We start from the raw sequence: 23,335 nt of genomic DNA on the forward strand, positions 1-23,335 counted from the left end.
AGGGAACCTTTCCAAGCAGAAGACAGATTACGCCATCAGTCATGACGAGCTGGGGGTTACCTGCAGAAGTGCCCCACCTCATGAATGGTTCTTTCTTTTTTCCATCACAGGTTTTCAGACTCTGAGGCAGGTAATTAAGGACATTCATTTGCTGAACGATAGCTGTTTAATGAGGCCACTATTGTTCATAATTAGATTACACTTTCCCTCTTTATATATTTTTTATTTTGAGTTGCTGCCGACTCTGTTTTGTGCCCGTGAGGTTGCACCTGTGCACTCAAACGCACGAGCTCGGGTTCAGGTTTTGAGTGCGGGAATAAACCTTCTTTCCCCTGACCAAGGAGATGCTGCGCTGCCTGAGGCGATGGAAAATATTTGAGAGAAATAGGCCTTTTGTGTAAATAGAGGAAGCCTTTAAGTTCAACTCATGACAAAAGTATATACGTATAAGATTAAGATGAACTTTATATATGTGTGTATATGTGTGTTTGGTGTATTTGACCTGAAAGGAGCTGTTAAATGTGTCTCAATGCACTTTTGGTGTTGAATATAGGTGAGCACGCCGTTGTGAAGTCACTTCCTGTCAGGTCACATGACTGTCACCTAATCACACCAGTTTAAGGAATTTGACGTGTGTGTGGCGCTGGTGTCACCGTGGCCGCTCATGGGCGTAAGTGATCAACCAGGGCTGGAGACACACCTCAGCACACTTATCACAGCTGTTGCTTCTTATCTGGGTCCAACCTGTTACTCTTAAATGTTCTAAGATAAATTCTTATTAAGCGAGTGGGCGTGTTCAGAGCAAACAAGGGCTTCGCAATTCTAAGTTAAAACTTTACACTTTTTTACTTATCTTTAAATCTAATAGTAAGGAAATGCAACACTGATCTTTTTTTGCTCAGTGAACTCACCACAAACTATTTTAATGATCAACTGAAAGTTGTTTTCATTTCTGAGTAACTTTCACTTTGATCATGTGCTCCGAGTTTCAAAACTTTAGATGTGACCACATTTTTTTCCCTCCTCGGAATAATCCGGTGGCTCACCACCTAAACAGACCTGGTCTCCATAAAACGGTCATATTTTGGCTGGGCGCGTGTCCCTAATTAGGCACAACGAGCAACCGCTTACGTGTATTAAATCTTCCTCTTGACTGCATCACTGTCACATTAACTCTGAAGCACCACAAAACCAGTTGAGCACAGTTTATTTCCAGGAGAAAGGAAACCAGTAAACTATTACAGCATAGACATTCATCGCTCCAAACAGGTGGAATTGCCCACTAATGATTATATGCTCCAAAGAATTTTCACAACTTCTGAAATCAGAAAATAAGAACTGTTCTATTAAACAAACTTAGAACACGACATGCTTGCATATAGGAAACATAAAGGTCCCTATTCTTTGACATAACAAAGGTCCCCCAGCTGCAGCAAAGCTTAAGAATTCTGAGGAGTACACATGTTGTGAAAGTAGTGAAGGCTTTTGTCCCCCTGGTGTCCAGGCAGCTTAGAGAGGTTTCTCAGAGAAAGCGGTGTAACTCTTCACCCGTGCAAAGTAGAAGGGCGTGTACATCCGGTCCAGGTCAAATTCTGAGATGACTGTTTCCCCAGTCAGCCTAAAACAAAAAAGGTCAATATTACAGCTGGACGGGCGGGCGAGTAGCTTCTCTGCTGTGCTGCTGCTGTCTTACTTGTAGGTCAGGTGGCAGGAGTGGTGGATCCACACCAGTTTATTGAAACTGCGGCGTCCCCCAGCGGACAGCTGCAGTCCTACATGGAAGGTGTGCTCAGTCTCTGGCTGTGGGTTCCTCCTGAAGAATCGGTTACTTTGAATCTCCACCTGCTTCTGTGGGCGAAATAAAAAGCCGGTCATCACTATATAGCAGATTTAAGCAGGACAGCAACACAAAGAACGTTTAATACAGTTCATTTGAATCACGAGCTGACAAGCTGAGGTTCCGCATTTTCTTGTGGTTATATTTAGCGTTTATGATAATGAATGTGGAACTGAGCTTGCTCTTACTTCTTCCTTCTTCTTGGAGACGACCGCAAAGATGTTGGCTTGGTTATCCATCTCTTGCGACAGACGGAAATGACCCAGCAAAGCCGCTTCTGTCCTGTGAAAACAAGACCGAAAACACGGCATTCCTAATGAACTGGATCTGCACTGGTGTAAACATATTTTAAAACCAGTTTGTCGTTTAAACTTGAAATTACAGCAGCCTTGTGTGCACGCCTATGTTCCAGGGACAGGAAAAATGTTCTTTAAACTTTTTCAAACTGCGACGACGCCACCTCACTCACATGTAATTAGAAATATACATTTTATAAAAACAGAGCAAGCGTACCTGGTGTTCTTTGTACGCAAGCGAGGAACAATGGCCGGAGGGTCCTCGGGGGTCGTCAGCATAATGACCTGACCATCAGGAAAGAAGCGGAGGTACCTGTGATCACAAAGTCAGCTGTGAGAGCTAAACTCACAGTGGAACCCAGATCGGTCAAACATCCACCTGTAGTACTCAACGTGGTGCCAAGCTCTGTAGAAGCCATCCAAAGATTTCTCTCCCTGACGGATGTATGACGTCTTGCTGATATAGACACCTGAAAACCATTTGATTATTAAAATCGAAACGCTGCATTTGTGCTTTCCAGTTCAATAATCTCATTACCATCAAAACGGATACGTGGTCGTCGTAGAAACATGTCCCTCCAGGACTTGAAGGGGATCACTTTAGTGCAATTTCTTCCCCACACTCGTGCACAGGCTGAATGCCAAATCTCCGGGTCCCTGGAAACATGAAAGCACCAATTGATGAAGCCAAGAGCACCAATGTGCACAGAAGTGATGCTGTGGCTGTGGAGGAGCTGACCGTGCACAGATGTAAAACCCACGGCAAACCAAAGACAGCTGCTCCAGGGCCCGGAGGTCCAGGTCACTGGACACGACCCACCGAAATATGTACATCAGGATTTCCCTTGGCAGAGCTAAACGGAGCAGCAACACATCGTGTTATGCTAACTACAAGATGATGAGCGCAGCGTTCACGTGTGGGTTTAACAGGAAAGCGTCTCAACCTGACATGTGCACCTGAGTCATGTCCAACTCAGGACTGCAGATCTTAGGAAAGGAGCTGTCGAGAGTGAGCTGTTGCTCAAAATAGGCCATCAGGTCGCCGACCTCACCGTCAACATCCTCAAAGCTGGAATAAAACCCATCATGTGCTCAGGTTAAAACGAAAGAAACTGGTTTTGAGGTTATTTGTGTTGTCATTCTTTCCACATTGTTTCCATAAAAAAAAAAAAAAATCACATTAAACCTCTGCTGATATTGATTTAGTTAATCAACCTGGGCAAGCTGATGAAGATTATGAAGAGTAACGAGCAGCTTACTAGTTTTCTCCACTTTGGCCTGTGTCTGGAGGATGGCTGTAGTTGATTCTAAACTCAATGTCGGGCACAAGCTGCATAGCCAAGCGATAGAACTTGATAGCTGAAAGCAAAGACGTCAGACGACACATGAACATGAAACTGAACCTGAATCACGAGGAATGCCATTGCGTTTGTTACTTATGCAGAAACTATAAATATGGTGCGTCGACAGGCGCTGCTGCGTCGTTCATTTGACGTTATGCCCGATTGTTCAAGAAATTTGGCATTTTCTGGAAACTTTCTGGTATTTTTACACAGGTTCCCCTGAGCCGTTGTTAGTGTCACCAAATGAACATACCTTCATAGAAAGCTCCATTCTGCTCTTCCTGTACAGCTCGTAAGAAGAGCTCCGTAGCCTGCAGAAGCATGAACCAATTTTCACCAGGATGAATTTAAGCAGCAAGTGTATTGCCTGAAACAAAAGCCCACTTTAACTCACTTTTTCTTCATTAGCTGTATCTTGGCTCTTCAGACCTCTGCTTCGAGCCGGCCGGTCGCTTGTCCCACTCCCCCTTGAGCTGGGTTTGAGTTCAGACATCCACTGTGTTCTGAACACCTTGAGTTGTACCTGATTATTTTATTATTATTATTGAATGTGATTCAAATATTAAATTCCAAAATACTGACACATCAAAATGTCAACTATCATACGCTGACAAGAGGATGCTAACCTTCCGGATATCTAGTACAATAACCACAGGGTCCTGGTGCATCAATATTTATTCAAGCTTTATTTAGACAGCAAAGGTTAAGTTAGCAGGCAGCTTGAATTGCACTTTAGAACACTGACAGAGTGACACAGGCTGAAAAAGCTGTAATTGGCACGTACTAAATCAGTTCTCACCTCTAGATTCACATCCTCTGAACCTTCATCTTCACAGGTCCCACCAGGACCTGCATTTTCCTCAGCCTGCACAAAGAGTAAAGGCAACCTGTCAAAACGAACCAAACAATGATCTACAAGTCCAAAAAAATCCTAAGCATTTTTGGAATCTCCCCCTCTGAAATTAAAGTTCTGTGAGGAAGCTCCAACTTGGCCCGACACATTTCAATTGTGTTGATTTTGACCTTGTAACCGTGGATGCAGGTGGTTGTAGCTGCATCATCATCATCAACAACAACAACAACAACATCTGATCTTCGCTCCTTCAGACAGTACAACACCCATATTTGGATCGTATAAAACATGTCACAGGCAGGGACAAACTATGCAGGGAAGTAAGGTCAATGATAATAGCATTTTTAACAAGGAATTATTAGGTTATCATTTTATTAAGCTGCATTCACGTTAAGTCCCTGAACTTTTGACCCAAGTTAAAGCTTTCATCCGAACACGGACAAGCAACATATGCAAGTATAGCAGCTCGCCAACGGTTTATTACATATAACTGTGATAAACTAGTCTTGAGTTCAGGTCGACCTTTCGTAACAAACTATTTGAAGCCGAGTGCTCTAACACCTATAAGTGCCTGGAAACTCGCGTTAGTTCGCTAGCTAGCTAGCATGGGTGCTAAAGTGCGTTTCTTCCAATGCAGGAGGAACGACGCGATAACCCACCATGACAGCTGCTTGAGTTGGAGCTCTTGGTGACACTAGAGAACGGAGCAGTACTAGAGTTTACAGTTCACGGTCGGAGAAACGAACAACGCTGCGGACAAATTTACGTGCTCTCAGGAAGGCTGCCATTTCTCTGAGTAGCGCTGAAGCACCACAGGGATGGTCAGGAAGTGGCTGTCAAAGTTGTAGAGAAACGCCCTCCTCCGCCCTGAACCATCTTATTTATTCATTTACTACAGAATAAGCCATTTATATTCATTCCACTTTGAGGACCGTCAGTGCTTCGTGCTGTAGTTCAGCATGAAGCTACCCGATGTTGCACGTTTTGTAGCATTTTGTAGGAACCAGACACTCCTGCAGTATGGGTGGATTTGGCTTTTCCCCCTGAGGTTAAACATTGAAATATTAATTTTCTGACCGTTACGAGATTAGCTTTTTTAAACCTAGGAGCAAACCGAGAATTAACTGCAATATAATATCACCCTCTAGGGGCAGCAGCGTACCGCTAAACGTCATCGTCAAGAAGAAGAAGAAGGAAAGAAGAAGAAGTTGCGCTCGCATCGGAAGGAGGGCTGTGATTTGTTTAAGTAATGGGTTTTATTTAAATATCGCGAGACTTCGATGAGCGACGTGCTCAGTATCAGCAGGGCCTGGCTCAAATAGGGGTTTGTTATGAACTATCTGCTCGGACTATAGGCGCTAGTCTGATTCCAGCCATCTGCCCGTCGATCAGCATCCATTCGGCGATGTGTTGTTGTCTTTTGAGGAGGGTGAGTGCTGACTGCTGCTTCCCCTCCTTTCGCTTCTCCTTTCAGATTTTATCAGCTGCTGTGGCATTAAGATCACTGTGATTAACTAATCAATAATTATGCCACGCTTATATGCTGCTGACTAATATTTAAAATACAAAAACTCCCCCGCAGATTTCCATCATCACACCTCCCCCCACCACCACCACCTCCTGCAGAATCTACATTTGTGATATCTTTGTGTGTTAATGTTATGATGGCATAGTATTGGAAGAGTGCATAAATACCGTAATGCTGTAATAGTCCTCTATAATGGCAGTAAATAAATTACATAGTGTTTTACATGTTCAGCACCGTGCAGACCTTGTGTAGCATCTGGTCGCATATAGATTTTATATGATTTCAATGCAAAAATCGCGACCAGCCTGCCAAAGTGTGTTTGTACAGGTCAATGAACCAGACTCCCTACATTTGCATCTTAATGGAAAAAATGTATTTAATGTAATAGGTTTGGTTTCACAATAAATTATTAATGTCTCTCTTTAACAGCCATAACATTTCTGTGTATTTGTCAGCATGGCCTAATTATGGGACATGTCCTACTATACTCCACTGGAAGGAGGCATGTCTGTGCTACTTCAACCACCAAAATGTTTGGCAGAAAGAATTTTATAGCCTTGGGAACCTCCCAAGAACCAGGTTGCTTTTTCCAGATGTGAAAGAGGCCATATCAGAGCGTTGTGATCAGGAAGGTTTTTTTAAGGGCGTGGGAACAGGAGCTTTTACCGATGACAATTGGCAAAAAGGTTTTAGGTAAAGAAGCGCTAGACCTGGATTTGATGTTATTTTTAGAAGTTATCAGTAAATGCTTCCGGGATGGAACGGTTGAAATGATGGCAAACAAAAAAACACATTTACTGAAAAGATGCATCAATCAGGAAAAGTTAGTCTCTTAAAATAGTCAGTGGCTCTAAACTGGGGAATTCTAAGGCAAAAATCTGACTCTTGTGTCCAAATTCTGCAATTAAATTCAAACTCCTGTCATTACAGACAGTAATGACTGTTTCTGGACAATCATGGTGCACACACGTGCACTTTCCTAATGTTAGACCAAATGTTTTCTGCCCCAGAATGATGCTATGGACACAAAAGCATAATGAACAGATACACAACCATCAGGCAGCTCGGGGATGGCACCTATGGCTCAGTGCTCCTCGGCCGCAGCCTGGAGTCTGGAGAGCTCGTTGCTATAAAAAGGTAAGTATCCAAGAATTTATGACGAGCTGGATAATACCGCGGAATTTCTTTGTTAAAGCAGTAATTGTGATTAAAATGATGTCATACTAGTAATTATGTTTGGTGAAAAATAGTAGTTTGATGCTAGTTACCAAAATGTGGAAAAATTCAAAAATCCTGATGTTTTTTTACAGAATGAAAAGAAAGTTTTACTCTTGGGAAGAGTGCATGAACCTTCGAGAGGTCAAGGTCAGTTTACCTGAATGTTCTGTTTATCTCACACAGTTAAAACCTTTTTACTACGGCATAATTTTTACTGCACGTGTGTAGCACAGCTTTATCTGTTGGGAGCACAGATGCTTTTTTGATCAGTCTGTGTCTCCTATTCATTCTCTTCATTTAAGAATTTTTAGTACGGTAATGTTATAATGCGCAGACTTCACATTTTTGCTTTCTTTTTTCTTTGCATATTGTTTTTCTTCGCACATCCATTCAGTATGTTGTCTAAAATGCCTCACAGCTCAAAGTCACACAACAGCTGTAAAAGTAGAAGGTGATTTTAACGTGTTGCCTATTTTCCGTGCTGTTCCCGTCCCTGGTCTACACTCTTTCCTGGAACTTGACTCAAGTAGAGAAAGCTTTATGAATCCGCTACGATTCTGGCATGTCACACTACAGATTACAGCTGTACACTTACCAAAATTAGCATGGTTAAACCTTTTATTGACCCTGTGCATGGCATTAGTGCACATTTATCCACCCTGTTTTTCAGTGTTTGGCATTGATTTCCTCTCCTAAGCTGTAAGGAATCAGCCTCCATTTTGCAGCCTTTTCTGTGAAACTACCATGTGCTCCTGCACCACCCATGCAGAAAATGTGTTGTTTTTTAGCTGAAGGCCGTATGTTTAATGCTCCTCCATTGACCTGTATGTTACCACGCATGGTTAAATCTCTATTTCACTGTTGTTACATGATTTCTTTCATCCTGACGTGAATTTGCGTCTCCACTTTTTCAGTCCTTAAAGAAGCTCAATCACGCCAATGTGATCAAACTCAAGGAGGTAATTCGAGAAAATGACCACTTGTACTTTATATTTGAGTACATGAAGGAAAACCTGTACCAGCTAATGAAAGACAGGTGAGTAAGTCTGGAGGTTTCAGTTTGGTGTGTTTTATTGCAGTTTTTTTAAACGTTTTCCTCTTTTTTCCCACAGGACTCGGTTATTTACTGAATCTGCTCTAAGAAACATCATGTTTCAGATTCTACAGGGATTAGCATTCATTCATAAACAAGGTGCACTTATTTCTAACTTCTACATTTAAGGACAGGTTTGAAAAATTGGTGGTCATAGGAAATGTCCTTTTATTAGGGTTCTTTCACCGGGACATGAAACCTGAGAATCTTCTGTGCATGGGACCAGAGCTGGTGAAGATTGCCGACTTCGGACTCGCTCGAGAAATCAGATCTCGGCCACCCTACACCGATTACGTCTCAACTAGATGGTAAGGAAATGCGCTGTTATGATTGTCTTAGACTATAGCACAAGTGATTGGTTGCTCCATCTTGTTTTGGACCAGGTACCGAGCCCCGGAGGTGCTCCTCAGATCCACGTCCTACAGTTCTCCCATAGACCAGTGGGCAGTTGGCTGCATCATGGCTGAGCTTTACACCCTCAGACCACTTTTCCCAGGCTCAAGCGAAGTGGACACCATTTTTAAGATTTGCCAAGTATTGGGCACGCCAAAAAAAGTAATCACACACAACATATTGGGTTCATAGAGACGTTTACATTATCATCTCCATAAATATTATGTGTGTAATAAACTTGTCCTTGCCTACCAGAACGACTGGTCTGAAGGATACCAGCTAGCAAGTGCAATGAATTTCCGCTGGCCTCAGTGTGTCCCCAATAATCTGAAGACGTTGATCCCAAACGCCAGCCCTGAGGCCGTCCATTTGATGACAGACCTGCTGCAGTGGGATCCCAGGAAGAGACCTGCTTCTGCACAGGTAGGCTGTCATTTAATGCAATGGAGACGCAGAAAAATAAAGCAAAATTGTAGGGGATTCTATGTGAATGCTGATGTGTGTCCATGTCGTTCAGGCTCTCAGGTACTCCTACTTTCATGTGGGACAGGCCTTGGGAACGCCACAGCAGATCCTGGAGCAGGGAAGACCTCAGCCAGCCATTTTGCCTCCACGAGTACCTTTACAGACACAGCAGACGCTACAACAGCAACCCTTGCTGCTTCAGCCAGTGCCACCCTCCCAGCCCCCACCGCCTAACCAGCACTGCCCCCACTCCAGACCTCTCCAGCAGATCCAGCCCTCCTCCACAGCTGCCCAGGCAGCAGTGTACCAGCGGCACGGCGATGTGGTCCGAGAACAGCAACCAAAGCACACCCTGAAGCAGGAACAGAGCAGCATGGGAACCCCACAGAACCTTCTTCCCTACATCATTGACAAGGGTCTCCAGAGCAAGGTGAGTAGTGTAGCTCGCGTCCAATTCAGAGTGTGACCTCATTGATCAAAAATATTTATAGTTATTTCATGGCCACCACTTTACACTCACAGGTATTATGCAATCTACATAGAAACTCACATTTATCTGTCATAAGTAGATGTGTTCTCATGTATGGTATGTTCTTCTTTCAGCAAACAAGACAGGAACCAGAAAACGCAAATGTCCTGAACTATCAGTTGAAATCAAGAGGTGGGCGGCGGAGATGGGGCCATGTCACGGGGTCCTGCAAGGGTGAAGATATGGATGATTATGAAGAAACGGATCTGACAACAATTAGTGTTCTTGGGAAAAGTAAATCCTCTGCAGACAAGGGTGCAAACGGGCGGGGCAGGTGAGTTTAGGAACTGTATTTGTGAGTATTTGAACACATGTTTTATTTCAAAGCCTGGATCGGAGGAGATGACTTTGTGTCTGTCTTTCTTTTAGATATGGGACTGTTTTGGATTTCAGCCGACCGAAGGTCAAAGAAGATGCACCCCTGAACCTGAACAAGGCCGCAGCCTACGAAGAGCCGTCGAGAACCGCATCTGCTAAACAGCATTACTTAAAGCAGTCGAGATATTTACCTGGTAATGTGCTCAATGAAATGTACCCCGGGTTTGGAACATTTGGGTCCAAATGACTAATTGGGTCCAAATGAAAATTAAGTCGTTTAAGTGTTGTTTATTATGTACTATTTACATGCTGTTTTGCCTCTTTTAAGGCATCAGCACAAAGAAGAACACGGCCACAAATGCCAGTAAAGACTACAGCGGAAGCCATCTTTGGGGCAATAGTGGTATTCCATTTGGCGGGACTTTGCCAAGCAGAGGTGCTCATGGTAACTCTGAGGTGGGCTCACGGGGACTGAACTGCTGTGTTTTCACCTTCTTACCGCTGTTTTCAACGCCAGGTACAAATACGATCCCAGGTGGATACATGACGTCGTTTTATAAGAAGGACGGTTCTTCCAGCTACAGGAGACATCAGGGTCCTTCGATGGAATCCATAGCATCAAGTGAGTGTGCACTTCATGCCTTTCTTATATCAAGTCACCAAGCTCATTTTTACTTATTGCTGCTTTAACTTCCACTTCAGATTATGCAACGTGGCAGTCTGGTCGGAGTCAGACAAGTTCCTTAGCCAACAAAAGTTCCTCAGGTCTGCTGCCTCGCCCTCCAGTACAGACTATCCACGGGAGAACAGACTGGTCTGCCAAATACGGCCACCGCTAGTGCCCTTTGTGGAGAGCTGATGTGCCAGAAGAGAGATGGAGCTACTACAGGAAAGATCTGCACTCCCAAAAGTGCTGGCATCTCCAAAGATTAGTGGGAAAAATCTCTTCATGCATCTAAAACAGCAATAATTTTATTCTTTGTCTATACTCTTGATGTTGTGGGTTGTAAAAGATATATATATATATACATATATATACGTGTGTGTGTGTGTGTGTGTGTGTGTGTGTGTGTGTGAGAGAGAGAGAATGTAAATGAAAAGTTAGCCAAGATTTGCTCCAGTGTTTTTATTTTGATTTTCTGTAGGATATAACTGTCCTACAGAAGGCACACCCGCAACTTTAATTTTTGTTCAGTAAATGTGCATACACAATATGTATTTTGTATTATATTTCTGATTTTCTTTTCTGTTTTTTTTTTTTTTTACATCTTTGCTGTATAATTGCACCATTGTTAAATTCAAGTGTTTTGAAATTATGCCAGAAGTTGTCACACTGTACAGATCTTTTTTTTACTTTCAGAAGTATGTTATTAAATTGAGTTATAATTAAAAATCTGATTTAATTTCTGTGCTATATAATCTCGATTAATCATCCATCTACTTTTCAAGTAGCAGAGAACTTGTTGAAACATGAAAGGGAACTTGTTGAAACATGAAATCTCTCTGCTGAACACACAAAGAAACAGGTTATTAAGTCTGAACACAGAGGTTACGTAGATTCAATAGTAACAGTAGTTACTATTACTACTATTAATAATTACTCAGAATTATAATTAGTTACTATTAATAAATTTTATAAATGGTAGTATAAAAAGTAAGGCAGACTGCCACGTGCAGCGCCGCAATTGGATGTGTCTGACGCTTGGAGCTTAACTTCCCTACGTTTCTCCTACAAATGGGCCTTGAGCTTGTTTGGAGGTTCTAGCAGGGGAGCGCAGCTACTGGTACACCGAAGAACGGTCGTCCGCCGCGAGGACCTCGTCCTCTTCCACCGAGCGCGGAGCTTCGGGAGGGACACACATGGACCGGTGAGGGAGGAAGGGGACACCCGCCTAGCCAGCCAGATCAGCCGAATCAACCCTAGCGATCAATGGGGTGACAGATGTCGCAGCCAGATCGCCCTCACATCCATTAAACCTAGCATACCTTGTTGCTTATAAAGCCTCCCTACAAGATTTCATCTTCAGTCATGGTTCAATTTCCCATCATGCCTTGAGAAAATTCTAACCGTGTGTCATTGGTCAGAACTGGCCAATCACGGTGCTCTGTTTACTATTTTTTTTCTCGAGCTAAAACGTTATATAAGACTTGACGTTTCACTTGTTCTGACCAGTTAATTTTTTTTTCCCCAACAGGAGTGGTGACGCAAAGGTATAGAGCCTAAAATGTTAAATGCAATTTGCGACAATAGCTACTCGTGTTACTGAATACTTTGTTGTTTGTTTTTTAGGGCTTTTCGAAAAGACGCAACAATGGCTGAAAAAGTTATCCTGCATTATTTTAATGGGAGAGGGAAAATGGAATCGATCCGCTGGCTTCTGGCAGTTGCAGGAGTGGAGGTAAAGGACTATATGTTGACAGGTTAATGTGTGATTTGGTCAGTAACCCTGCGGAATGTTCCCTGAAATCTGTCGATCTCGTTAACAGTTTGAAGAGTCCTTTCTGGAAACTCGTGAGCAATATGAAAAGTTGCTCAAAGGTGAGGAAATTTGAAGTGAGCGTCATAACTCAGAGATAACGTAGGATGAAGCTTGTAAGGTAAATTAATTACCTGTTGGTGGGCGTGGTGGCACTGAATAACCTGTCCCTGTGTGTGTTCTGCAGCGGGAGATCTCATGTTTCAACAAGTTCCCATGGTGGAAATCGATGGCATGAAACTCGTGCAGACCAAAGCCATCCTGAACTATATAGCCGAGAAGTACGGACTTCATGGGAAAGACTGCAAAGACCGCGTCATGTAGGAAGCCTATCTAAACGCTGTCATGAATGTTAAGGTCAACGAGTGTGTCACGTGTGTGTTGCTTTCCTGCAGGATCAACATGTACTCCGAGGGACTGATGGACCTCATGGAAATGATTATGGTGCTGCCCTTCATCCCAGATGTTAAAGAAAAACTGGAGAATATCGAGAACAAGGCGAAGACGCGATACCTTCCAGTGTATGAAAAGGTGTCAGTGCTGCTGTTCGGGTTTTTAACAAATCAGACTGACCCACATTAGGGTTGTATCAAGATGTACTGTAACCTAATTGCACATCTCTTAAACTTCCAGGTTCTGAGTGAAACCGTGTACCTGGTGGGCGGGAAAACAAGCATGGCCGATGTGCTGCTGCTTGAATGCACCCTGATGCTGGAGGAGAAGTTCTGTGGGATTCTTGCAGACTTTCCCAACACAAAGGTGATTTTCTGATTTATTTTTTTACTCCACGTGCTGCTCACAGTTGTGATGCAAAGAAAACACAACCTGACTGCCACTTTTCCGACTGTTCCTCAGTCTTTCCAGGGCAGGATGACCAGAAAAGAGGCCATCCAGAATTTCCTAAATCCAGACAGCAAGAAGCGGAAGCCACAGCCCGACGACAACTACGTCCAGACAGTCATGAAGGTTTTTAATATAACAAAACTGCCTTAGTCGCGAACGCCATTGTGTCCTCTAGCACTCCCTGCACTGCACATGGATCAGTAAACCGATTGTTGTTGCACTACTGTAAAAAAGCAACAGATCATTTGTCACAGCAGACGATGAATAAATGACTATTACCCAATATTTCCTTTGGCTTTTATGTGAATCTGTATAAAATCAGGACTGTTTTGGACCTCAGGACTGTTTTTGTGCTACACCACACATTTGGACAGTAAGGCAAACACACATTCATACATACAATTTTTTTCCCCACATAGATTAGCATCTTATATATTTATTATTTACAAACAATGCAACAAACTGCAGGATTCTCCATCCTCTCTGGTAGATCTTTCAGGCATTTTGGTCATAAATCACAACACATAATTGTTATTGTTCTGAGTGGGAATGTCTTTTTTGTTGTGTATAAAAGAAGCTTCTTTTCCAGTCCATCCGGCTCCCTGGAACTGGTCTGTCCCATTCTGCAGGTTACGCAATGAAGACCAGGAACAAACGAAACACCATTAACAAACTATAAGGAAGAGAAAGCAAACCTGGAGTTATTCTTTTCCACAATTTTGCAACCACTGAAAGATTTGTCACACACTGCAAAAATTCCTGCTATGACAGGAGTAAACACATCAGATTTTTCATTACTTTGTAATAGATGTCAAAATGCAGTGGATGCAAAGGCAAAACATGTGGTTAAGGCTCATTCCAGTTTTATTGAGTAAGCTGGACTCTGACCTTAGCCCAGACATAATTCCTGCAGGCATCAGCTTTCCAGATTTCTTGTACCTCATTCCCATGATGACTGAGAGGAGTCCTGCAGACACTAGAGGTGAAAAGATACCACGACATGATGGAGGAGAAATGAAATCTAAATCATGTTTTGGAACCATACTCACACAAAGAGACTTTGATATCCTTTGAGTTATAAGAGAGGTTGAATGCTCCATAAAAGGACAAGCCTCCAAAAACTAAACCGGCCATCAATGACATCACGCTTCCTGTATAGATATGAAGAAAACAGGGTATTCAACACTTGAACTTTTTTCTCAAACGTGACCTTTGTACCTTTTCTCTTGTATCCCATAAATCCTCCAAAGGCAATGGCTGCAGCGTAGCCAAACCCAATCCAGTCTACGGCCATCTGTGAACAGGTGACACATTTTCATATTCTTCAATTTGAATACCTCATTACATTTCAACACGACCAATTAACATTTTCATTTATTCTTTTAATGTTAAATTCCGACACAACAACGTTTCTCGCTGTATTTGATCAGTAGATGTCGCAATGACACCATAGAGATGAGAATGCAAGTTCAAAACAGAGCGATCTGTTGGACACACGTATTCACACGCAGAAAACGCCCTTTGTGTGATAATAATGTTTCCTTAATTCATCTTGTTGTGTTACAAACCTTTAGTCCGAACCTCTTCAACTACGGCCAGTAATCAAACTAAAGGAACAGTCGCTACGGTTCTGTTCGAACTGACTGCACTTCCGTCTTCCGGCAAACCGCGTCATTCGCGCATGCGCCGTTTAGGCTGGTTTGTGTTTACACTGGAAAAATAGGACTTATTCAAAATTAACCAAATAGCCACAATGTGTTTTGGTTTTGGGGGAATTATAGATACAAATGCATTCAATGAATTCTGTTTTACGTCTGAGTGTGGTGACATACTACAAAAGAACTTATAGCAAAAGAGAAGAGCAGTTAATGTGTGGATATTGTTTAATTTGTGCATTGAACCCTTGCCGGGAAAAAGTTGGCTCATTCAACCCCTCCAGTTTATAGGTCTGGGTCGAGTGTTTTCTTCTGATGCACGACAGGGCATTAACTGGTCCGCACATTCTGCTGAGCAGAAACCCAATCAGCGCCTCTGGGACATCATATATTGTTATATTCAGCACCACCACCATGTGGCACCACAGACTTTCCAAGCGTTGACAGATGTCGTAATCCAGGTTTGGGGGCACCCGGGAGCAGCCTGAAATCGGATTTGACCAACTCGTTTTTGAGTATTATTTTGATTCCAGTCCTCAGTGGTTTAGTGACTTGTGGTTCCACTGATGGTTCTTAACATTAAATTCGAGATTGTGTGATGGCAGCGTTGTCCCATATGGCCAGATGCAGTGAGGATAATTTTGCTGTCATATTATTTAGAAATAAAATATTTTGGTTGTTGCCTATGGCCTTTTATTGAGACCCTGAAAGTTGTTACAGCTGGTTATAATCTTATGTCCATTAAAATAATTGGGTATCGGGCAGATGCTGGCTATGGGGGCAGATTAAATTAACCCCAGATCAAATCAGGCCAGTCTGTCACAGTGATAGAGGTCACATGGCACCTGATGTAAAAATGAAATAAGTCAGGTTTTACATACAAATAAAGCATCACCTTTTTCTTGGACACAAAGCACAATTGATCCTCAAAAGCAGTGATCATGACAACTCTGAAGAAAAACCCATTTATTTCTCTCCCACACCCCCATATTCCACAACAGTAAAGGTTTATCATGTTTTTATTCCTTGAAAAAATCAATGCATTCTTAGAGAAAAATAAGCCACTATGAACTGTAGAAATTCGCTGCGCTGAAGCAGCGTCTCCAGCTGAGAACCTCTGTTCAGCCTGCTGGAAAGAGCAACAAAAAAAAAGAAAACGCTGCCGTGAACCACGGCTGAGGACCGGCTCCTCCGACGAGAAGGCACCGATTTTCCAGAGTCCGTTTTAAAACGTTCAGAGAGTTTCCTGATGAGTTGCGGTCAGTTCTTGTCAGGATAAAAAGGACTATAAAATGGCTGACAAGGGTCTTCAAGGGTACAGATTATTCCAGTGAGGTATTGGAGCAACACGAGAAACTCACAACATTCACGATGACATCGGCATGGAGAAAATACACCAGGGACTAATTCCAGAGGAAGACAGTACAGCGAGTTTGTAGAGACATACGAGTTACATTATAATAAAGAACAACAATGGACAAACAGTGCATCTGACAATACAGTGAGAATTGTAATACAAATGGCTTTAAGTGCACAGGAACGTCCCTGTGACTTACTGTTAACATGGCTTTATTAGCTTGTCGCTAGGCAAATACTTCAAGTGAGCTGTGGCGCGGTCAACATTACAAATGCATATAAAAATAAAAGCGCTATAAAGAAACAAATGTAATTATAATACGTTGAGGCCAAAGGAAAAAAAAAAGATCAAAGGGTGACGATGGACTGGCATTATAATAGGCTTCACTCTAATTTTGGGACATCAAGATCATGGCAAATACAAATTTTGGCAATGAGTGAGATGAATTTAAAACAAAAGATCACATTTGTGGCACTTTTTCAAGTTACCTACGCATTGTTCTAAGTTCACGTCACGCTGCAGAGGCGGCTGAATAATTCTGGGATGGTAATGAATTCTAAAGTTTAAAAGTGTGGGAAAAGTCTGCATTAGTAGTCGAAAAGAAGACCTGCTACATTCATTTGCAATATAAAAGCAAGTGATGACAGAAAATGAAGTAAATTACACAGGTCAATGGGGACCTAACCCAGGAATTCATTTAATGCATTGTTCTACTAATGCAAAAGAACACTTTATATTAGAAATGTGCAAAATCCTCCTGACCTGGGACTTGGGCTCAATTAAAAGAGATTAGACTCAATATCCACAAGTCAGCAGGACTTGATGGTGACTGCTAAACATCTTCTGATAAGTCATAAAACTGTAAATATTGGCCACTTTTTCTTTTTAAATGGGAAGTTTAGCATGCAAGAGTTTTAGCCTTGGCCGAGCTTCATAAAGGGGAGAACATTTAAATAGAAGCGTATAGATATTTTATGTAATAGCAGAGATTGTAAAATCTAACAATGGTGAACAAATCTGAAAACTCTGTCTCAACAGCGGGCAGAGAATCCAAATAACACAGGACTGAGGAGGATAAAATGCTTCACATTTCTCTGCGTCTGGTCAGATTTCAGCTCAGGGTCGGGATAAATGTGAGTCTCTCACCAAACACTGTTTGACATCCGGATCACACTGATCAGGAGGATGGCACAGTGTCCAAATCCGCCACCGCTCGTTAGGGGAAAACGTTCACCCAGAGCCAACCCAGGAGTGTCCCGTACACCCAGGTCCTCACATACGCGCTCCTTCCATTCTCGGTCAGAAGTAACGGCAGCGTGAGTCCTCCCAAGATAACCACTGACGGGAGAGTTTTACAGAGGCTCAGAGAGGAAGCTTTGCCTTCCCCGGGGAACTTGCATAATTTGTCTGAATCCTTTGACTCGTAGAAATTCATCAGCAGCCTTTGAAAAGATGAGATAAAACTCCCTTAAGCAGCCGGTCAGTCTTAAACGTGTGCAAAAGCCAGAAAACATAGCTGCAGAGTCATTTCAAGGAAGAAAAAAGGTGCAGATTTGGATCATCACAGCAGAAATTCTACAGCTGAATCCCGATGTGGCGTTCAGGGTCCTGATTGCTATTGGACCTTTGGCTATTTAATGGACAGGCCCCACATTAGTTATCACCCATTCTAAAGCTAACCAGTTAAAATTACACTGCGATACTAATACTCATAGTTGAAAATTAATAGCTGAACTCTATTAATCTGCAATATTTTCTTTTTTAATTAATGGAGCATAAATAATAAAGCAAAAACTACAAGGACAACTTCAGCATTTCAGAAGGTTCTCAAGCATAACATCTTGGTAAAAGCTCCACCTGATTGTAGTGGGAAAAAAGACTTTTATGCCGCTCAGAGATGCAGATTCAATAACATGCAAGTCCAGCGTGAGCGACTGTTCCACCCACGCACACTTACCGGTCCTTGATTTCAAACCGCTCGTGCAACCACCTGCGGAAAAACAGTGGCTCTGCAGGAATTTCCTTTATGTCCACACGCTCGAAGTGTATGTGGACGCGAGGACATTCTTTGCACAGGAATTCTGTCAAACACAAAAAATAAAGAGACTAAACAAAAACAGGAAAAGCCTTTCAGCAAAACGGCACGTAGAGACGGCACCTATGATAACCACGGTATGACCGCAACGGCGCAGATACCGGGACGCCGACGCCAAGAATTAGTCAAAATTTACAATGAAATTGAGTCTTAATATGTTTAATTAGTGTCAGATTAATTTATCATGCCAGCTTTATTCCATAAATAAAACCTCCCGACTTCTTCAGAGCGACAGAAGAAATCCAAACCTGTCCCGGCTCAGGAGCGAAAACATAACGACTAAAGTTACACGTGCGTCCCCAGAGCCGCTCCACTTCCTGTTTCCACAACATGCAATATTATCAGGAAACCTGCTTTCGGGCGCCAAAAGAGGAAACCTGATCGAAGTTAGCGGCAGATGACTGATTGCTTCTTCTGTTGCAGGAGAGACCATCAGTCAGCTGACCTCCAGTTCACAAATCAATTCGTTCCTTAGTGACAGAATCGACCTTCTGGTTGAAGCGCTTCAATAAGAGGCTGTGAAGGTAAACAACAGAGAAGCTGGGAGCTCAGTGGCATTCGATGGACAATCATCCAACGGAAATAAAAGTTATTTTCAAGTAAATCTGAGGTTATGCTTCCTTGAAAACCCTAACATACCGCTATATATTTCATTTCTTTTAAAAGCAATGAGATCAGAGCAAAAGCAGCCTGGCTAATTAAGTATTAATGGACAGACACATTAAATTCTATCATATTGAAATAAGAATGAAGCGACACGCTACGCAGAACATGGCCGAGTCACTTCCGTGAAATGACGCCTTCACCACACGGGGCCAGGATGTGTGTCATTTCAAGAGGCTTTTTTTTTTTTTTGGCTATTCTCTGTTCTGTTTGCGAGAAACACATGAATGTTTATTCCTGAATGAAACGGGATGTTTTCTTTAACATTGACAGGGAGTTCAGAGAACAACTGGGGACACAGAAGATTCCGAATCACACAGTCATGTTGTTTACAGGAAGACACAGCTGTTGACAGGTAAAGTTTGGCACATGACGAATTAGTTTAGGGGTGAGCGCAGCGTCTGGGGACATACATACATTCATCCATCCTCGTGCGCCTATGGATTCGCTGTGCCAGGCTAACGGCTCAATTTTAATTAATTTTAATTCAAACGCCGATATGTTAGAAGATTTCAGACAATTTTCTTTCTTATTTAATTGATTCTGTCGCCACTGCAATTAAAAGATGCACAATTTTACCCCCCGGACTTTGAGGGCGATTTAAAACCCGTCGTTCACTCTTAGCGGCTCTGAAATCACCAAAAAAATATTGTGGCCCATTTGTTCACAGGAGACACACGGGACAATTCTACATTTTCTATGTGAACATGTAAAAATAATTTTTAAAAAAAGCAGGCAAGTCGAGGCGAGGCAAAGTTTTGATTAATGTGAGTTTGGACAGGACGGGAAGCCGAAGACTGGCAGAGAAATATTTTATGTGATTGATTTTTACGCTCTGATAAACCGAGGGTCACTGCTGAGCATTCATGGGGCGTTCAGGTCAGCGGCAGCAGGAAAGTTACTGTGGGAATTTAACACAGCTCAATGTAAAGTGGTATAAAAAAAAAACAAACAACCTTTAAAACAGAGTTGAACGATGAGAGGAACGGAAGATGGGATGTGTGTTCATTGGCACAACCACCTGAACACATCTGGGTGACAAATGCGTGAAAGTTATGAAACTCCATACGACGGCAAACGCCACGCGAGGTTTTTGGTCCGCTCAAGTGTTTTTCTGCTCTAAGCTGTTTACGATTGTGCTGAAATGTAAAGGTAGAGGAGCTGAACACACGAATGCAACTTCCCCAGGCAGACAACAGCAGATGGAACGAAAACAGGTTTGTTTTTAAACACATTACTGCCCGCCACCGCCAGCTAAATAACAGGAAAGGAGCCGGGACCGAGTGTGTTTTGCTCTTAACCATCCAGATTAAAATATACTTATTCGAGTGAAAACTGACAAACACATATTTTCCGGTTCTACTAATCACCTACATGATAGAATCTACCCTCCAGTTGACCGCCGTGTGTTTTCCAATGGCAGCAAGTGTTGTGATTTAGAGAATTGAGGTGGATAAATAAAGAATTTTAAGGGCATCGAACACAATGTCAGTACCAAAACAGGTGGACCCGTACCCGGCATTGATGGTGCGGCCCGCCTCTGACCGGAGGCATCCATTGTTCCCTCATAGGCCACGGTGATGTCGTACACGGCATCAAGGTGACCCTTCATGGACTCGATAGCTACGTGAGCGGCCTTCATTCTGGGCGTGAGGGTGTGATTCAGAACAGCCAGTCCTACAAACCCAACATAACGGCGACATTAATGTAGAACACAGACAAGAGGAACCCAAATTAATTCAACATTCTTTTGCCTGAAAAAGCATATTTGGGTGAAGTGGATATCCACTCCTCTGTTGTGGTGCCAAACTCCATTCACTAATACCTCCCTAATAAAGATAATGTCATGTGCACGTCAACTCTGCAGAGGTTTATCTGGATTAATGGGGGAAGGTGATATTCAGTGCTGAAGTCCAGGGACAGGATTAATCTCTGCACGACATGGCTGATCTAACATGAGCCACACAATAGCATCATAAGCGTGGAGAAGCCACATTAATTTGTCCGTTTCAACAGAGACTCATCCAACGCCATTATTACACATAAAAATAAAATCATACACATAAAATAGACAAGTTAATTTACCTCTCCAAACTTTTGGCAAACACCAGCCAATGTAATTCGGGTATGCTAATCAAGAGTCCAACTTAATGATGCTAAAAATGCCAGCAAATGACTCTCCCTTAATGCACATTTGAAAATCATAACCAAGAAAGTGTCGCTTTTCCAACAGGTAACGCAAAAAACTGTCTCAAGTGGTTCAGACAGATTAAGCTGAATTAATATGCAAGAGATGAGCAGCAGCAGAGAGCAGCTGCCTTGGAGGTACCTTCTTTTGCAGCGAAAGCCTGACTCTCAGCGATAACATTCTTGAGCTCTGGATTATACCGCGTTCCTTCTGGGAAGATGACAAGGTACATCTATGAGAAGACGGGAACAAAAAAACAAAACGCCAAGAAATGAATTATGGGGCCAACAACACAGTTTTCATTACATTTGATTTGCAAACTTGACCCTCGTGTAACTTACAGGCGCCCCGCACTCAGTCTGAGTAAACAGTTTCTTCTTCATGGCCTTTTCATTAAACTTTTTACTTCTTTTCACATAGACTCCACCATGCTAAACAAAGCGGCAGACCAAAAAAAGTTATCCACATTGCAGAAGTTGGGTTGACAAATTGGTGCAATATTTACAAATGTGGTTCAACAGATGACATTCAAATACTCACACAACTGTATTACCTGAGAGAAATACCATCCGTACAGTGGAAGCCACTTGAGCCCGTCTTTAAGGACGTATCTGACATGACCAAGAGCACTCTGCCGTACGGCGAGCATGTCTGCGATGATCCAGTCAACTGCAAGAAAAAGAAACCGATCCTTGATCTGATCTATAGTTAATCACAAAAATATGCAAATGTTTTACCTGTACATTGATGATTAGACAGGTAGACAATATTTTCTTTGTTCTTTGGTATATCGCCATACAAAACAACCTACAGAGAAAGATTATGAGAGGTAGACATTCTATGAGTTTATGGTCGTGGGACAAAAGTGTTTCCTCATTTAAACAGTAACTAAATCACTTTCCATGCTGAATAATTCCCTTTTCTATTTATTGACACAGACGGTTGTTCTGCTTTGATTAAAGTGCATAAAATAATTCACATTTGCATCTCAAAAGACGAAATTGCACCCAACATAATCAGATAATCATGCTCAAACAGCTCTAGAACAGGAACTTTAACAGGAGTGGCAACAGAAGGGCACAAGAATGCAGAATTTCTGGACCCTGGTCCTGTCTTGCAAGCTCTCGAGCTGTTCTACTGGTTTATTTGGGGTTATGTTCAAAAAATAAGAATAATAAATTAAACATAACATTCATAAATAAACCGCTAAAGCATAGTGGAGGTACATGGTCTATGTTCGTTATTTTATATATATGTAAAAAGCATGCATAGAGATACTGTAGCGAGGAAAGGTCACTAACCTCAACTCCTGTATAGTTCTCAAAAAAGAAGAGCACCGTACTCTGGTAGATGCAGTACAACCGGTCGTCCAATTTGTGGTATAGTCTTGCTGGTAAAACGGTTGAAAATAAGCGCCAGGCTCCCCATGACAGCAGATAAGCTGGGGCTGTACCCAGCATGATGGTGGCCGGTAACCAGTACCGCAGCGAGTAAGTGTGCACGACCAAGGAGAGCAGCATGATCCCACCGCTGGATGCACTTAAGTAAATTTAAAAATCCCTGAAGCAGACTGCAGGACTCAGTACTACCATAGGCAGGACACCACTATCTACCGCACACCACACCTGTCCTGCCGTTGACACACCTGTCCTGACAAGTCAGCATGAGAAAGTGAGAGCTGCAGCAAGAGGGATGAGGAGCTAGCTGGCTAAAGCTAATTTTAACCTTACATGACAAACAGTGAGCAAGACCGACTTGGGCTCTTAAATTTAGGCGTGCTGCGATAATGTCAGCAACCGAACTTAACCGGAACTCATCTTTGACGACACAGTACAAGTTGATATTTTTTTTAAAAACGAAAATACGTTAGCACACCTTCCTACGTGTTCATTCGCATAAGTTATCACGTTTGATACAAACTGTGGCCTATAATACTGCCGTCGTGGCCGAGTGTCACCCTCGTCACTGAAAAAGTAAAATAAAAGTTTTCAATTTTCTCTCCGTGGCTGCTCCATCTTTAGCCAGCTAGCTGGTCATTAACTAGCTTCTTGCAGCAAATGTCACACACGCCTCCCTACGTCACGACACCCCGAAATAAGGACGCATCTCATTGGTCGATAGACGCGGAGCGACCAACCAATAGGCGACAAGATACAACGACTTCCGCGTGCTGTAAAAGGAAGA

At 42.6% G+C, this 23,335-nt stretch overlaps 5 protein-coding genes across 8 annotated transcripts; 2 read left to right on the top strand and 3 right to left on the bottom strand.

The window, feature by feature from the left end:
- Positions 1 to 1,190: 1,190 nt before the first annotated feature.
- fbxo9 (F-box protein 9) lies at positions 1,191 to 5,287 on the bottom strand. 2 transcript variants are annotated; one of them, XM_057047334.1, is made up of 13 exons: positions 4,989 to 5,287; positions 4,276 to 4,341; positions 3,871 to 3,999; positions 3,730 to 3,787; positions 3,393 to 3,492; positions 3,078 to 3,202; positions 2,873 to 2,987; positions 2,672 to 2,790; positions 2,513 to 2,603; positions 2,351 to 2,446; positions 2,026 to 2,119; positions 1,694 to 1,845; positions 1,191 to 1,618 (listed from the first exon to the last, which is right to left on the bottom strand). In XM_057047334.1, the coding sequence occupies exons 1-13, from the start codon at positions 4,989 to 4,991 to the stop codon at positions 1,510 to 1,512; spliced, it is 1,257 nt and encodes a 418-aa protein (XP_056903314.1). In that variant the 5' UTR covers positions 4,992 to 5,287; the 3' UTR covers positions 1,191 to 1,509. The 2 variants fall into 2 exon arrangements, with proteins under 2 accessions (XP_056903314.1, XP_056903313.1); XM_057047333.1 differs by having other exon boundaries at positions 1,694 to 1,848.
- Positions 5,288 to 5,499: 212 nt separating this feature from the next.
- Positions 5,500 to 11,266, top strand: LOC130533674 (serine/threonine-protein kinase ICK-like). 3 transcript variants are annotated; one of them, XM_057047291.1, is made up of 14 exons: positions 5,501 to 5,758; positions 6,868 to 6,994; positions 7,168 to 7,222; positions 7,990 to 8,111; positions 8,188 to 8,267; positions 8,344 to 8,476; positions 8,552 to 8,723; positions 8,817 to 8,984; positions 9,079 to 9,456; positions 9,630 to 9,829; positions 9,925 to 10,067; positions 10,202 to 10,309; positions 10,391 to 10,495; positions 10,576 to 11,266. In XM_057047291.1, the coding sequence occupies exons 2-14, from the start codon at positions 6,894 to 6,896 to the stop codon at positions 10,710 to 10,712; spliced, it is 1,902 nt and encodes a 633-aa protein (XP_056903271.1). In that variant the 5' UTR covers positions 5,501 to 5,758; positions 6,868 to 6,893; the 3' UTR covers positions 10,713 to 11,266. The 3 variants fall into 3 exon arrangements, with proteins under 3 accessions (XP_056903268.1, XP_056903271.1, XP_056903269.1); XM_057047289.1 differs by having other exon boundaries at positions 5,502 to 5,758; positions 10,202 to 10,318; XM_057047288.1 differs by having other exon boundaries at positions 5,500 to 5,758; positions 10,202 to 10,495.
- A 677-nt stretch (positions 11,267 to 11,943) lies between these two features.
- gsta.1 (glutathione S-transferase, alpha tandem duplicate 1) lies at positions 11,944 to 13,476 on the top strand. The gene is made up of 7 exons (XM_057047399.1): positions 11,944 to 12,084; positions 12,164 to 12,272; positions 12,361 to 12,412; positions 12,538 to 12,670; positions 12,746 to 12,881; positions 12,984 to 13,109; positions 13,206 to 13,476. The coding sequence occupies exons 2-7, from the start codon at positions 12,186 to 12,188 to the stop codon at positions 13,341 to 13,343; spliced, it is 672 nt and encodes a 223-aa protein (XP_056903379.1). The 5' UTR covers positions 11,944 to 12,084; positions 12,164 to 12,185; the 3' UTR covers positions 13,344 to 13,476.
- Positions 13,477 to 13,613: 137 nt separating this feature from the next.
- On the bottom strand, positions 13,614 to 14,885 carry tmem14a (transmembrane protein 14A). The gene is made up of 5 exons (XM_057047412.1): positions 14,762 to 14,885; positions 14,412 to 14,487; positions 14,243 to 14,344; positions 14,082 to 14,169; positions 13,614 to 13,866 (listed from the first exon to the last, which is right to left on the bottom strand). Exons 2-5 carry the CDS (start codon positions 14,485 to 14,487, stop codon positions 13,824 to 13,826), a joined length of 309 nt encoding a protein of 102 aa, XP_056903392.1. The 5' UTR covers positions 14,762 to 14,885; the 3' UTR covers positions 13,614 to 13,823.
- A 914-nt stretch (positions 14,886 to 15,799) lies between these two features.
- On the bottom strand, positions 15,800 to 23,286 carry agpat5 (1-acylglycerol-3-phosphate O-acyltransferase 5 (lysophosphatidic acid acyltransferase, epsilon)). Its single transcript, XM_057047352.1, has 8 exons — positions 22,453 to 23,286; positions 21,889 to 21,958; positions 21,705 to 21,820; positions 21,493 to 21,582; positions 21,293 to 21,383; positions 20,479 to 20,640; positions 18,163 to 18,286; positions 15,800 to 17,647 (listed from the first exon to the last, which is right to left on the bottom strand). The coding sequence occupies exons 1-8, from the start codon at positions 22,669 to 22,671 to the stop codon at positions 17,422 to 17,424; spliced, it is 1,098 nt and encodes a 365-aa protein (XP_056903332.1). The 5' UTR covers positions 22,672 to 23,286; the 3' UTR covers positions 15,800 to 17,421.
- Positions 23,287 to 23,335: the final 49 nt, after the last annotated feature.

Source organism: Takifugu flavidus, chromosome 11, assembly GCF_003711565.1.
Source record: "Takifugu flavidus isolate HTHZ2018 chromosome 11, ASM371156v2, whole genome shotgun sequence".
Lineage (NCBI taxonomy): Eukaryota > Metazoa > Chordata > Actinopteri > Tetraodontiformes > Tetraodontidae > Takifugu > Takifugu flavidus.